Here is a 13,870-nt window from a genome sequence, read left to right as displayed (position 1 = left end):
TGCTTCCATTTATTTAAACATAGTCTGTTCATAAGACAGGACACAATTCATTCCGTATACCATCTTTTAATACATACACGTATACCTAAAATACAATTTTAGCATTATTCACAGACCAAATTGGCTCATTAACATGTAAAATGACTTATTCGGTATTGCCAAACTTGGGAAAGGATATCTACTCACTTTGATAGGTAACATTTAACAATTCTTACAAATTACTCAAATTAATGTTACACATTTACACAGGCTTTTAGCAGTTCTACATGTTCATGTAGTTCAGTAATACTGAAATTTTCACCAACCATTGGGTAATCAACATGATACTAGTAGTTGTTTTTTGAAATTTTTCTATAAGCCACACCAATTTAATTTCTTGGTTCACGGATTCGCTCGCTCCTATTTTTTTGGAAAAAATAATAAAAATAAAAACAACCACTCAGCAGATTTTCACCATTAATGAAACCATTCACCAACTTTCTGGTGTAGCAAACATAAAAACTCACACTACTTTTGTAATTTTCAACGAACAGGTGCTGTTACTGTACAGTAATAGTGTTTTTGTACTTTTTTCAAGCTGAAAACTTTTTATTCTTTATGTTTTGGATTAGCCTTCCTTTACCCCAACCAATTTACAATTTTTATTTTGCCCTCTCGCTCCATATTTTTTATGAAAAAATCCGTGAACCAAGAAATTAAATTGATGTGGCCTTAGAACATTTGAGAAATATATCTGATTTCATCAGAAATCTGGCCCTGTCCACATATTTTAAATATTTGGTCGTGATCTGGAGATACGAGAATTAAACATTTGCCAGTATACCCTGAAAGGACTTTTGAAGCATGCTTGACTTATGAAAATATGATTGCAGCATGTTTTGTAGTGATGGTTCAAGGTTTTGTAAAGGTTAATATGATTATTAAGGCAGCCTTTCCATGTCTTTATCTGCAGCTAGTTAGATTACCCTGAAAGGCGACACACCTGACCTTTCTGCATCTAGCTGCAAGAGTTGTTCAGATCTAATGAGGAGACTCCTACAGTACCTGGGACCTTGGGAACAATTTGTTTTCTTCAGAAAACCTTGAAAAATGTATATTTTCTCTTTGGCCTTAGGCCATTTTTCATGACTTCAAGTGAGTCCCACTCTAGGATAGTTCTTAGAAGATCATAGAGGGAAAAATACTAGACATCTTTTACATCTTTTCTCTTTGGGCTTAGGCCATTTTTCATGACTTTAAGACATTTCCAATGTAGGATAGTCCTTAGAAGATTAGAGAGAGAAAAATACTAGACGTCTTTTAACGTTACATCTTTTCTCTTTAGCCTTAGGCCATTTTTCAAGAGAGTCCCCGACTCTAGGATAGTTCTTGAAGGTCACAGAAGGAAAAAATAAATTTTTTTGAGTATATTGGGTAACTCTTATACATCAAGGTATGACTATGTCTTGTTCTCTATTTCTCTGTTCATTTCTGAGCTTCCATGTTATTTCAATGAGCAGTACAGTCTAAATATTTCATCGTTTTGTCTTTCCAGAAAAAGACATATAACAGCAGTAAAAAAACATTTGAGAAGAGTTAAAATGTAGTTTTTCTGAGGCACAGGTTCATACTGCTTTTTGGCATATCTTATTACCTGTATGTCTAACCTTCATCGACAGACAGGTTTATATTGCTTGGTGGAGTGGGAAAGGGCCTTTTGCATTATGGATGCACTTTAAGTCAAGCTTCAGGCATGGCCACCAGGGTGAACCGGGGTTAAGATGTAGATCGTCTCTACTCAAAAGTCAAGGTTAAAAGACATGTGAGTCGTGACTGAGTCTTGATATGTTTTAGATATTACTCAAATGTACAGTAGCATACATTGATTTAACATGGTAAATATTAAGAAAAAAACATACCTGGGTAACATTACACTCCTGCTACGAGTAGATTAAATATAAGATGGAGGGAATGATATGTGTGACACAGTATAATAATATTGCAAACAAAAATACATCAGTCCATGATATGGATGACAATCATTTGATACATTCCAAGTCATTAGTCAGTTTTAAGAGATGGCCATATCATATTTGGCCCATTAAATACAATGTACAAACTGTATACCAACATGGTACAATACACACAAGATACATGGACATATCAATCATGTTAAAACACATGATGAGTGACTGTCTAAACCAAGTGCAATGTTGAAAACCAACACACGTCAAGGAATACATTCAATTTGTACATAATTAAGTTACACTATGTCATGATCAGTTGATTGGGTATTTCCAAAGAGATATTGCCAAAACAAGAATGTCATGATAGAATTATGTAATGCCTGCTCTCATAATACCACCCAATATGGTAAGTGATACTAACTGAAGGAGCAACTCATCAATTTTCTCCAGTGTCTGTGTTATAGAGGATGTTCCTCACTGCAGTCTATTTTTACTGACTGACTCTAAGTCTAGGAATATTGCAGTTTCAGAACACTGCCAAAATTCGCTGTTTATGGGCATGAGCCTGCATGACAAGTGACTGTTAACAAAGGCCTAGCGAAAAATGTTTTTTTTGTCTGATGTCTTTTTTCTTAGATGTCACACAGATTTTACACTGGTATGATTAGCGCCAATATTTTTTTTATACATGTGACCTCCTTTACAATTTGGAATAGATGGGATTTGTAAACTGATCTACTAGTTGGTGGTTTGTCATGTCGTGTGCCATTTACAGTCTCTTCTGTCAATCTTAGGAACCCAAAAGATGTGACAACTCTCAGTAAGCTTAAAACAAAGGCTGCATGTTTGAAGCACACTTCAATAAAACCAATGCTGCCAGTCTGTGTCCAGGACCTATCCTTGGCTCTGGGGCCAATATGCCCTCAAGGAAATTTTATATCAGACTGCCAAGAGGATGAACAAAAGTTTACCCCCTCCAGATTCTTTGAACACACACCAAAAGGCCCCAGGCCTGTGGGTAGGCCTCGGTTTAGATGGATTGTAAACAGAAATACATAAAAAAGGCCCTGGAAATGAGAGGGACGACGAGGGTAGAGGAGGAACAGGTGTTCTTAAACCATCAGAAATGGAGAAGTCATCTTTAATAGGCAAGACAGCTGACAAGCACTAATTGTGCTTATCTGGTGCAAGGTGAGAAAGGTGAGACTGCTAAGTCACTAGCCAAGGAGCTGGCCTCTCTGAAAGACCAAGAAACAACCCAGCGTTTAGGCTAATGAAACCAGACCCAAAGTGGGCTAAGTTCATACAATGTTATAGTTGTACATTTAATTGTGGCAGATGATATTACGAAAACTAACAAAGTAGCAAATGAGAATTATGATTAAGGAGACAGCTTTGGACTAAGTCTAATTTTCACATCTAGCCATTTAAAGCATGCAACATTAGCATAAATTACAAACATCTATTATATAATATACAGTACTATCACTCCAATGGGGATGCAGCCCATTTATTCAATATAAATGGATCATCTTTTGTCTGGATAGAAATTTGTAAATTAGGAAAAAATATCATTCTACTTCATGTTATCTGAACAGCTCAAAATATGATTTTGAACTATTTCAATACCCTAGAAATATTTTGTGATTTTTTAATGTTATAAAAAAGGTTTGCAATATAATTTTGAATTATCTCAAGACCAAAGAAATATTTTTTTTGGTATCAAAAAGGCATGATATGTAATTTGAAACAATCTAAAGACCTTAGAAGTATTTTTGTTGATTTTTCTATGCTATCAAAAAGCCTTGAAATATAATATTAAACTATCTCAATACCCTAGAAACATTTGTGATTTTTTTGGTATCAAAAAGGCTTCAAATATAATTATGAACTATCTGAAGATCCTAGAAATGTTTTGTGATTTTTCTGTGTTATCAAAAAGGCTTCAAATATAATTTCAAACTATCTCAAGACCCTTGTAACATTTTGTGATTTTTTTTACTTGGTTGCCAGATATCAAGAGTCTATAGGTCACTTCAAGGTTAGGTCCAAAGGCCACTCCAAGGTTACAGGTTACATTGTAACTGTAACAGCATCTCTTAAGTACTGCGTCACCATGATTGAGACCAGATCAATTGCTCACTTTGAGTGAGGACTGACTGATCCAAAATAGGAAGCAGGGTTATGAAGGCTAATTGGGAAATTCCCCACCTCATTTAGACCAGAATGGTTTTTGATCCACTCACACTAGGAAGGACGCCTTCTCTTTTCTATAAGTGTGGTGGGTTCTTTTACGTCCTCGAGGTGTGGCTCTCCTCAAACACGGGACCTCCGTTTAACGTCCTATCTAATGGACGGAATTCTTTAGGGTGATTTTATATATCAAAAATGAATGTTTCAATTTTTGTATCAAATCACACCCATGTTTTTTTTTCGTCTAATATCATGATGCAAAAGTAGACCAAATAGAGTGTTTGTTTTTTTTCAACTTGAAATATGTGAAGTCTCACCAAAATCCAAATGTGTCAAATGTGTCATGGTATCGTTACCCTACCGCATATTGTACAAAGATACGTCCACCTCGATTTTCATCTCAATGTCATGTACCAATTTGAATGTTGTCGTTCCACAGCATTTATAATTATCAATAAAAAGGCATTATCATATCATTTCTCTGAGTTGCAGAAATAATTTCTCATAGTAATGTCGGCAACTATCAGGCACGCTGTGAAAATAACAACGCTCGAGCGTTGGAAAAGGTAACGATCAGAAAAAGATCCGGGGGTAGAAAAGCACATCTGAATAGTGCCACTCAGTTGTAAAAAAATGACCTAATTACGCCTTGATGGCGTAACATTTGGTGTCCTTGATCATCAAGGACTCCTTGATCATCAATGATCTTTATGTCAGGTAGAGGCACGGGACAATTAGGACTTGCACAGGTGCTCATTATGGGGATCCTGTATGATCTGAAGTGTTGATGACGTATTATTTGGCGTCCTTGATCACCAAGGACTCTTAACCTTTACGTTTGGCAGAGTCACGGGCCACTTTGGTAGTGCACAGGTGCTCATTATCAGGTCCTAGTCAAGCTATGGCATTCTAATGACCTATTATAGTCATTACGAAATGGAAAACTTAGTAATATACGTTGATTCTGGTAATTGAATGTTACGAAATGCTGTATAGGTTATGTAAGGATAGGCGCACATTATGGGATCCTAGTCAAGCTATGACATTCTAAGGGCCTATTACGGAATGAAAATTTGTCATATACTTCTAATTTGAAGGTTACAAAATGCTGACAGGTAATGTAAGCTTTAGGACATTTTTGAAAGTCAGTGAGAAACCATGTTCACTGTTTTGTGCTCTCCTACCTGAAGCTACAAAATGAGCGGTTTTAAATAAGACCTCCTGACTAACCGTTCAGGGTCAAAATCGCATTTTGTGTGATCCTATTTGTATAAGTGGTTCAGTATGTAAAAAGAATGGTCTAAAAGATAACAAAAAAAAACAAAAAACAAATGTAAAGTTAGATATTTGTTCTTTAAGTATGGATCTTTGAGTGAACTGTCAGATCTTTAGTCACAGCGGTTGCAGTCTCTCATGAAAAGGGGAAATAGGCCTCATAACTAGGGGACGGCATCATTCAAGGACACTATAAGGTGTGGTTTGGAAATGTTGCAGCCATAGATCTGCAACATTATTTAAGGGGATAGAGTTGTTTTGTTGTTGTGGTTTTGGGATGTTTTAGCACTTTCTTTCCTTCTTTGACATCTGGCCGTGATCTGGAGATATGAGAATTGAACGTTTGCCGGTGTACACTGAAAATTCTTCATGACCATGCTAACATATTCAGGGGTCCGGAGATTTGGTCGTGATCTGGAGATATGAGAATTAAATATTTTCCGATGTAGCCTGAACATTTCCCATGGCCATGCTGACATGTTCAGGGGTGTTCCTGAGGCTGTTTCGTGAGCGTGGTAAGGGAAGCTGGTCCGGAGATTTGGTTGTGATCTGGAGATATGAGAATTAAACATTTGCCGGTGTACCCCGAAGATTCACCATGACCATGCTGACATGTTCAGTGGGTGTTCCTGAGACAGTTTCGTGAGCATATTATTTAAGGGAAGCTGGTCCGGAGATTTGGTCGTGATCTGGAGATATGAGAATTAAACATTTACCGTTGTACCTTGAAGATTCTTCAATTCATGACCATGCTGACATATTCAGGGGTGTTTCTGACACTGTTTCGTGAGAGTAGCAAGGGAAGCTGGTCTGGAGATTTGGTCGTGATCTGGATGATATGAGAATCAAACAGTTGCGGGTGTACCCTGAAGATTCACCATGGCCATGCTGACGTGGTCAGGGGTGTTCCTGATACTGTTTCGTGAGCGTGGTAAGGGGAGCTGGTCCGGAGAGCTGGGCGCGGCGGTACTGGTGCTTCCTGTGGGCTTCAGTACCAGCAGGTACTTCTCACGGAACTTCGGGTTGGTCACGCCCAGGATGATGCAGTTGGTGGAGGAACTGGAGTGAGCTGTGGGAAAACAAAAGCAAGAGCTTTTATAACATCGGTGTATTTACAGCAAGTAGGTACCCAAAGTGTGAGTAATGAGGCCAATTAACGTGGTCGATGCGCCTCCTCGAGCACGGAACCCCCGTTTTACGTCTCTCCCGGAAGACAGGACCCGACCGGAAGACCGGACCGGACTACGCGTTGCTTAACTTCCGAGATCGAGGGATCGGGTGTATCCAACGCGCCACACGGCCGTAGCTTATCATTGGTCAGCTGTGGAGCAGTCGATCACAAATCTTGTCAACTTCTACTAAAGCTACCTACCACTCTAATATGGGGACTATACCATCTTCAGATCTAAAGATTACTCATGAAACACATTGGATTGATGAAGTTTTCTTATTGATTATTTAAATCATTAATCAGTCATTTAAATTATCATCTTGTTATGTCTACCATCACTATAGCTACCTACATACCAAAATGTATGTGTAACGTAACATTCGTGAGGTGGGGTGATTTTTGGAGAGGGTTCGCACTGTGAAACTTTAACCCAAACCCTAAACCTAAACCAAACCTAACCCACAGGCCCAACGCATGTGTACCACCTAATGGAGCAAAACTTTGTGGAGCAGAAATTTGGCTTCATACGTGAAGCCGCTTAATTGCACAGCCTATTTGCCAGTGAATTTCGTGCAATTATCCGGCTGGTACAATAATGCGAAGTCATCTAGCTCGATCGCACCGGTTTGGGATTTTAGTACTCCGTGCGGTTAACAGACGTGTGCGTTAATCTGTTGTGCAATTAACTGGCTTTTACTGTACCAATAAGCATCATTATAGAATCGGTAGGGACTTGTAGGGACCACATTTGCATACCGGTGATTATGGCGGTCAAGTGAACTCCCATTGGCCAATGGTCCTCGAAATCGGCCAGCACAACGATGACGTACTGGCTCCAGCAGATGAAGAAGACCACTCCGATGATGACCAGTGTCCGGAGGAGGGTCAGGTCATCCACCTTCAGTTTGTTGCTGGGCAAAAATCGGGAGTTTGTGTTAAAATTCGGATTACAATACAGCCCAGTAATGCTTAGGTCCAAACCGGGGCCCGGACGGGCAGCTTTCGGGGGCGAAAAGAATGATATAAAAGACATCAAAATACACAACATGACGAAATGAGATTCATGGGAATGATTTGTGTATATTTCTAAGTATGCAGTTTAATGTTTCATTTCTTAAAACATCCCGGCTGGGCCCCGCTTTGGAAATGTGACCCAAGCCTAACATATCAATGTTAGACCGTATGGAATCATCTGATTATGCTCTGAATGTAGATCTAGTTTTGTTTTTAGCAGCAATCTTACATCTTTAAGATGTTTTAACTGCAACAAGTTTGGGAAGGAAGGAGCCAGAAATCTTGGATCAAAATACAAGGCTTAGCATATGCATAACCTTTACTTATCATTGTTGACACGCATCTCAGATGCCTTTTTGCTTCTTTCTCACTTTATGTATTCACTTACCTTCAACTACTACTACTTATGTAGCCACTTCCGTAGCTATCAATAAAGATAGCATCAACTTTAACCTAGTCGAACACAAGGTATAAAATCACATACAGTGACACAACAAGTGTATCCACCATGTTCTCATCAAGCAAAGCTTTTAGTCGGGGGCAAGGGTTGGCCACGATCTCTGGCACCAAACAGAAAGCTTTTAAATGTATTAACTAAGTAATCTTTAATCTAGTCGCAAACAAGGTATAAAATCACCTACATTATTGCCACAAAAAGTGTATCCACCAAATTCTCCAAGCAGAGCTTTTAATCGAAGGACATGTGCTGACCGCGATTTTTTTCATACCCCCATCTCTGCTACAAAGCAGAAAGCTCGTACCCTTTTAAAGCTGATTAATTACTCTGACACACATTGGCAGTTTTGCAAGTAGGTGCGAATTGTGTGGCTAGGGTTTAGAGTTCCTACGCGTTGCGCACGTGGCAGAGGTATTGGGAGGCGATAGAAACAAATCACAGAACAAATCAAAAAACAAATCACCTACCCTTTTAAAGCTAATTAATTACTCTGACACACATTGGCAGTTTTGCAAGTAGGTGCGAATTGTGTGGCTAGGGTTTAGAGTTCCTACGCGTTGCGCACGTGGCAGATGTGTGGGGAGGCGATAGAAACAAACCATTGCCCCTACTAGCTACCCAACCAAAACCACGGCTTAAAGAATACATCCACTACCCAACAACAGCTTTCGCCGCAAATAGATGACCCAAAAAATACGCTGTAGGAGACTTACGCCTGGGCCATGTTGCTGGCATGTCGATGTTTCGCCATGTAGGTATAGAAGATACTATACATTCTACAGACTCATATGGTTCATTGTTATCACGGTTATGGTATAATATGTCCGAATGATTTTCGTTGGGCACGGTTGGTAAAATACATCACCAATGCATCTTAGACGCCTTTTTGCTCGTTGCTCATTTTATGTATTTTCTTACCTTCAACATACACTATTGCCACCTCCCTTCTACTACTATTACTTACGTAGCCACGTCCACTATCAGTAAAGATAACGTCAACGTTAATCTAGTCGCATACAAGTTATAAAATCACAGTGCCACACCAAGTGTATCCCAAGCAGAGGTTTTAGTCGGGTGACAAGTACTGGTTAGTCTCTACCAGACTCCGAGTCGCTGGAAAACTGTAGAAATGGAACAAATAGAGGTGTAAGCCGACCAGAGGAGTATAGCCGGCTAGGGAACAGCACGCGACCTGCGGCATACTCCTCTGGCCGGCTTTACTCCTCTGTTTGTTCCATTTCTACGGTTTTCCAGCGACCCGGAGTCTGGTAGAGACAAAGTGCTGGTCACGATTTCTTTCATTGGCCCGCATCTCTGCCACAAAATAGAAAGCTCTTAGAGTTTCTACAAGAGGTGAAGGTAGGCAAAAGACAGAAATCGCAGTCACTACTAGCTCCCCACCCCAAACCTTTGCCTTGTAGAGAATATATACTCTACCCAACAACAGCTTTCCTTGCAAATAGCTAACAAAAAAATAAAACGCTAGCGCTGCATCAGACTTACGCCTGGGCCATGTTGCTGTCCTGTCGATGTTTCGCCATCCGTTTGTTGGACGCCCGGACGAACAGGTATATCCTGGTGTAGCAGATGACCACGACCACCACGGGGATCACGATGCCGACGCAGATCAGGTGCAAGGTGAAGGAGAAGTCGGCAGTGCGGTCGTACGTGCAGCCCATTGTCTTGAAGTCATACCTTAGAAGTGTACAAAAGCGATAAAGATTCAGATGAGCTGGAATACACTGATGCCATTGCCTGAAGTCATACATGTAGGTATAGAAGATACTACACATCTACAGACTCATATGGTTCAGTTATTTGCAGTGCAACCAAAAGTACGCACATGTCATCGTTATGGTATGAGATGTCCGAATGATTTTCGTTGATCACGGTTGGTAAAATACACTACCAATACATCATTGTCCATATTCAAATGAAATGCCACTTGTATCATTGGCTCGCACATCTCATTTCATGATAGGACTCTCAAACATGTCAGATATGTAAGTAAAAAAGACACTAATATAGACAAATATATATACTTATCAATTGTACGAATGGAGACTTCATTTGCATAATCTATGAGAACTATATATGTAATAATGTTAGACATAAACCATACACATTTATATTTTAAACAATAATACAGTAGAAGCCAGTTAATTGCACACCGGATTAACGCACACTTCTGTTAACTGCAGGGAATCCCCAAATCCCAAAACAGTGCGGTCCAGCTAGATAACTTCGCATTATTGCACCAGCCGGATAATTGCACGAAATTTACTGGAAAATAGGCCGTGCAATTAATCGGCTTCTACTGCATTCATGCATAGCTCTAGAATGAGACAGATTGTTTCAAAGAGGTGTTTTGTATCTACCAGTGTCTTGCCCATCCGACCAACAGAGGTAAGTCGAAGAGGCTGAAGCTGTAGAGCCAGAGCGCGATGATGATGGCGACCAGACGGGGGGTTGTGAAGAGCCGGTCGTGACGTGGCTTGTCCGTGACGTAGAAGTAACGGTTGATGGCGATGAGCATCATGGTCATGATGGAGCAGATGCAGGAGGTCACACAGACCGTCCCCACGAACTGTAGTAACGACATATTCATCAGTATCATGTGTATCTTATCATCGGAAGTTAAGCAACGTGCAGTCCAGACAGTACATAGATGGGAGACCACAAAGGAAGACTGGATGCTGTAGTCGGGTCATACCAAAAACTTAAAAATGGTAATACTTATTCCTCTGTATGGAAGCTAAACGCACTACACTACCAATGGACTAGCCCCCTACTGTAGTGCTTGCACCTACCTATGTGTGGGCCCAGGGCTATGAAACGTAGATGGGTGCCGGGCCTGACAGCTATCACAGTCATATATGGGCAACTTTAGCTAACTTTTATCATTGGTTCTATGCCACAGCAAGTAAAATCAATGGATGACACCGCGCGCATATTATTCTTTTACCTGATTTCGTAAAAGAAGTTTAAAAATTTGTTCCTTTCCTGAGATGGTCAATGACATAAGGCAATGCTGAAAACGGGAAAATGTGTCATGTGACAGCCTTGACAGTAATTGACACTTATGTGGTAGCTAAAGTGTAGTTGGTAGGCTAGTACACTATGACTTTGTGACTTCTTGAATACAGAAAGAAAAGACTTAATAGATGCTATGGTTTGTGATTTCAATGGCATCGATAAAACCATAGATTTGGAATCTGGAACGATGTCATCCATAGAATTTACATGCTGTAGCCTTTAGATGTTAAATTCTCTTTGCTGTTTGCCACGTGGCTACAACAAGGGCAGGCAAGAAAACGGCTGTGCGTTGGTCTGACCTCCTCACGCTATTTTCGAAATTCGAGCCACTGATTGGTGCGCTTATTACAAACGGTTATCTTAATGCCATTTGCGTGGTGCAATTTGACACAGTCCTGTTATCTGCCCGCTTTATACTGTAAAGAACTGAGGACCGCGATCATTTCAGTGTAATCAAAAGTTAATTCTTGATTGAAGTTGCCGATGGGATAAACAACGTCCATTGCTTGTGTTTGATGCGATTGAAATGTTTGGGACGGGCCCTGTTATTTTACTGTTAAAAACCCATCAGTTTAATATAGATTGAGTGTGTGCGCGTGCATGTCTCTGTGTGTGTTTGTCTCTGTATGTGTGATGTGTGTGTGTGTGTGTGTGTGTGCGATAGAGAGAGAGAGACAGTGTGAGTGTGTGTGTCTGTGTGTGTGTGTATCTGTGTGAGTTTGTCTATGTGTTTTGATGTGAGAGAGAGACAATGTGTATGTATGTGTGTGTGTGTGTGTGTGTGTGTGTGTGTGTGTGATAGAGAGTGAGAGAGAGGGGAAATGCATGTGTATGTGTGTGTGTGTGTGAGAGAGAGAGAGAGTGTGTGTGTGTGTGTGTGTGTGCGTCTGTGTGTGTGTGTGTTTGTACGTGCGTACGTGCGTGCGCCAGTGATTTCCCGTGAACAACTCCATACCTCACACACTGCGGGAGACCTGAAGAAGAAGCCGGTATCCGCGATGCCCACCACATTGAAGCCGTCCACAAACACGGACACCAGCAGGTCCGTTACGGCCAGATTAAAGATGAAAGCGTTGGTGACGGTCTGCAGTTCTTTGTGCCGAGCGATGACGTAAATGGTCAGAAAGTTGCCTGTGAAGTCAAACAATTAAGTTATGTATATCATTATATGGTCACAAAGATTGATAACATTATCAATCAAATTCAATTCCCTTTTCGATGACCTTTTTGAAAGACGGCCTGCCGAGCGATTTGAGCTTCTCGAATAAAAGAGAAAGGTTCAAACAAAGAAATAACCTATGAAAGTAGTTTGGTGACATTAATAACACAATACTGTTACAAACATCGTGGAAAGAAATGTTTCAGCTAGATATTGATGTGTTATAAAACTATGTTTGTCAAAATGGCTGCAAAGATTTTGCTCTAGTCAAATTCAATTAACGCCGAAAGTACTGTTTTAAGTACACGTGTTTTAAGTACACGTGTTTTAAGTACACGTGTTTTAAGTACACGTGTTTTAAGTACACGTGTAGATGGAAAAGTCTTTCTACATAGATGCTGTGCTTTTTTGTACTCAATCCTCCATTACCAGAAGAAGAAGTTTATTTGCAAGTTCGTGTCCGAGGGCTAATTGCAAGTACATGGTATAAACATAGGAGATATACAAGTGACAATGAACAGTTATAAACAATATTCTACTCTAATCTAGAAAGCTGGGCTTTATAGTCCTCGTAGCGGATTCATCGCAAAAATTGACCGACCCTGGCAAAAGCCTGCTAACCCTAGCCTTTTTTGTCGACCACGGGTCTCCTCTTTTCTGTTGCTAAAGAAAATTGTGCTCGTACAATATATCTCTGTATGATTGTAATGAAAGTACATTTGTCCTATGTGCAGTTTTACATTGCATAACAGTATTGTTGCATAAATTCGGCCCAAAATATTTTAAAAAGAGAGAACCTAACAAAAATCGACTCCTACCAACCCTACCATTTCGGGAAAATGGAAACACGAGGAGATGGGCTAGCAGTCCTGGAAAAATATACCCTGCTACTGAAATGTCGAATAAACGTACTGCCCTCCGTGCCTACATACAAGGTTGACAACAACAGTTGGACACACGAAATTTTTCACTTTAGGCCTTATGGATTAGCCTACACGAGACCATCCTACGGGCATGCGGGGATCGTAGAATTCGGATAAAAATCGGCCAGAGGAGTCAGTCCACGCTTAGATTCATCCTACGGAGACTGCGCGGCCGACCAACCCCTCTAGAAGCAAAACTCCCCTGGCAAATTTTCTCCCTATAATAGCCAGCGTAGCCAGTCTGGTAGAGACTATCATGGATTGGAGATGGGTGTTTTGACACTTACCAAGCGTGCCCATGATGATGAGGACGACCAGTACCACAATGAGAAACCATTTCCAGGCCTCGCTCAGCTCCATGTCCACAGCCACTCCGGTTACATTCGCTTCCGTTTGATTCTCATCCATTCTGGCAGACAACTGCATGTGGGGCGGTCACAAAGCTTGTTGTCAGCTTTAAGTAGAGAAAATTATTTAAAAAAAAACACAGACAGAATCTAACGGTTATTTCTCTTGAAAGGTGCGGTGTTCATACGACCGGTCTCCAAGTTACTGGGCTCTAATAGAATGCGTCATTAGAAAACACGTGTATGTGACTCTTTAAGGGGTTTGAGATCTTGGGAGGACCTCTTGTGACCATGGCTGTACTAGGTTGTCATCAAACCCCATGAAGAGTCTTTTCTGACTGTCGATCAA

General features: G+C 40.5%; 2 protein-coding genes across 2 annotated transcripts; both read right to left on the bottom strand.

The window, feature by feature from the left end:
- Positions 1-5,859: 5,859 nt before the first annotated feature.
- On the bottom strand, positions 5,860-9,740 carry LOC118424441 (melatonin receptor type 1B-B-like). The gene is made up of 3 exons (XM_035833007.1): positions 9,560-9,740; positions 7,342-7,496; positions 5,860-6,483 (listed from the first exon to the last, which is right to left on the bottom strand). The coding sequence occupies exons 1-3, from the start codon at positions 9,733-9,735 to the stop codon at positions 6,260-6,262; spliced, it is 555 nt and encodes a 184-aa protein (XP_035688900.1). The 5' UTR covers positions 9,736-9,740; the 3' UTR covers positions 5,860-6,259.
- Positions 9,741-10,430: 690 nt separating this feature from the next.
- Positions 10,431-13,582, bottom strand: LOC118424909 (beta-1 adrenergic receptor-like). Its single transcript, XM_035833714.1, has 3 exons — positions 13,462-13,582; positions 12,048-12,223; positions 10,431-10,643 (listed from the first exon to the last, which is right to left on the bottom strand). Exons 1-3 carry the CDS (start codon positions 13,580-13,582, stop codon positions 10,431-10,433), a joined length of 510 nt encoding a protein of 169 aa, XP_035689607.1.
- Between the last annotated feature and the right edge of the window lie 288 nt (positions 13,583-13,870).

The sequence above is a fragment of the Branchiostoma floridae genome, chromosome 10 (assembly GCF_000003815.2).
Source record: "Branchiostoma floridae strain S238N-H82 chromosome 10, Bfl_VNyyK, whole genome shotgun sequence".
Lineage (NCBI taxonomy): Eukaryota > Metazoa > Chordata > Leptocardii > Amphioxiformes > Branchiostomatidae > Branchiostoma > Branchiostoma floridae.
The sequence above is the reverse complement of the archived record's forward strand: the minus strand, read 5'-3'. Positions and strand labels throughout refer to the sequence as shown.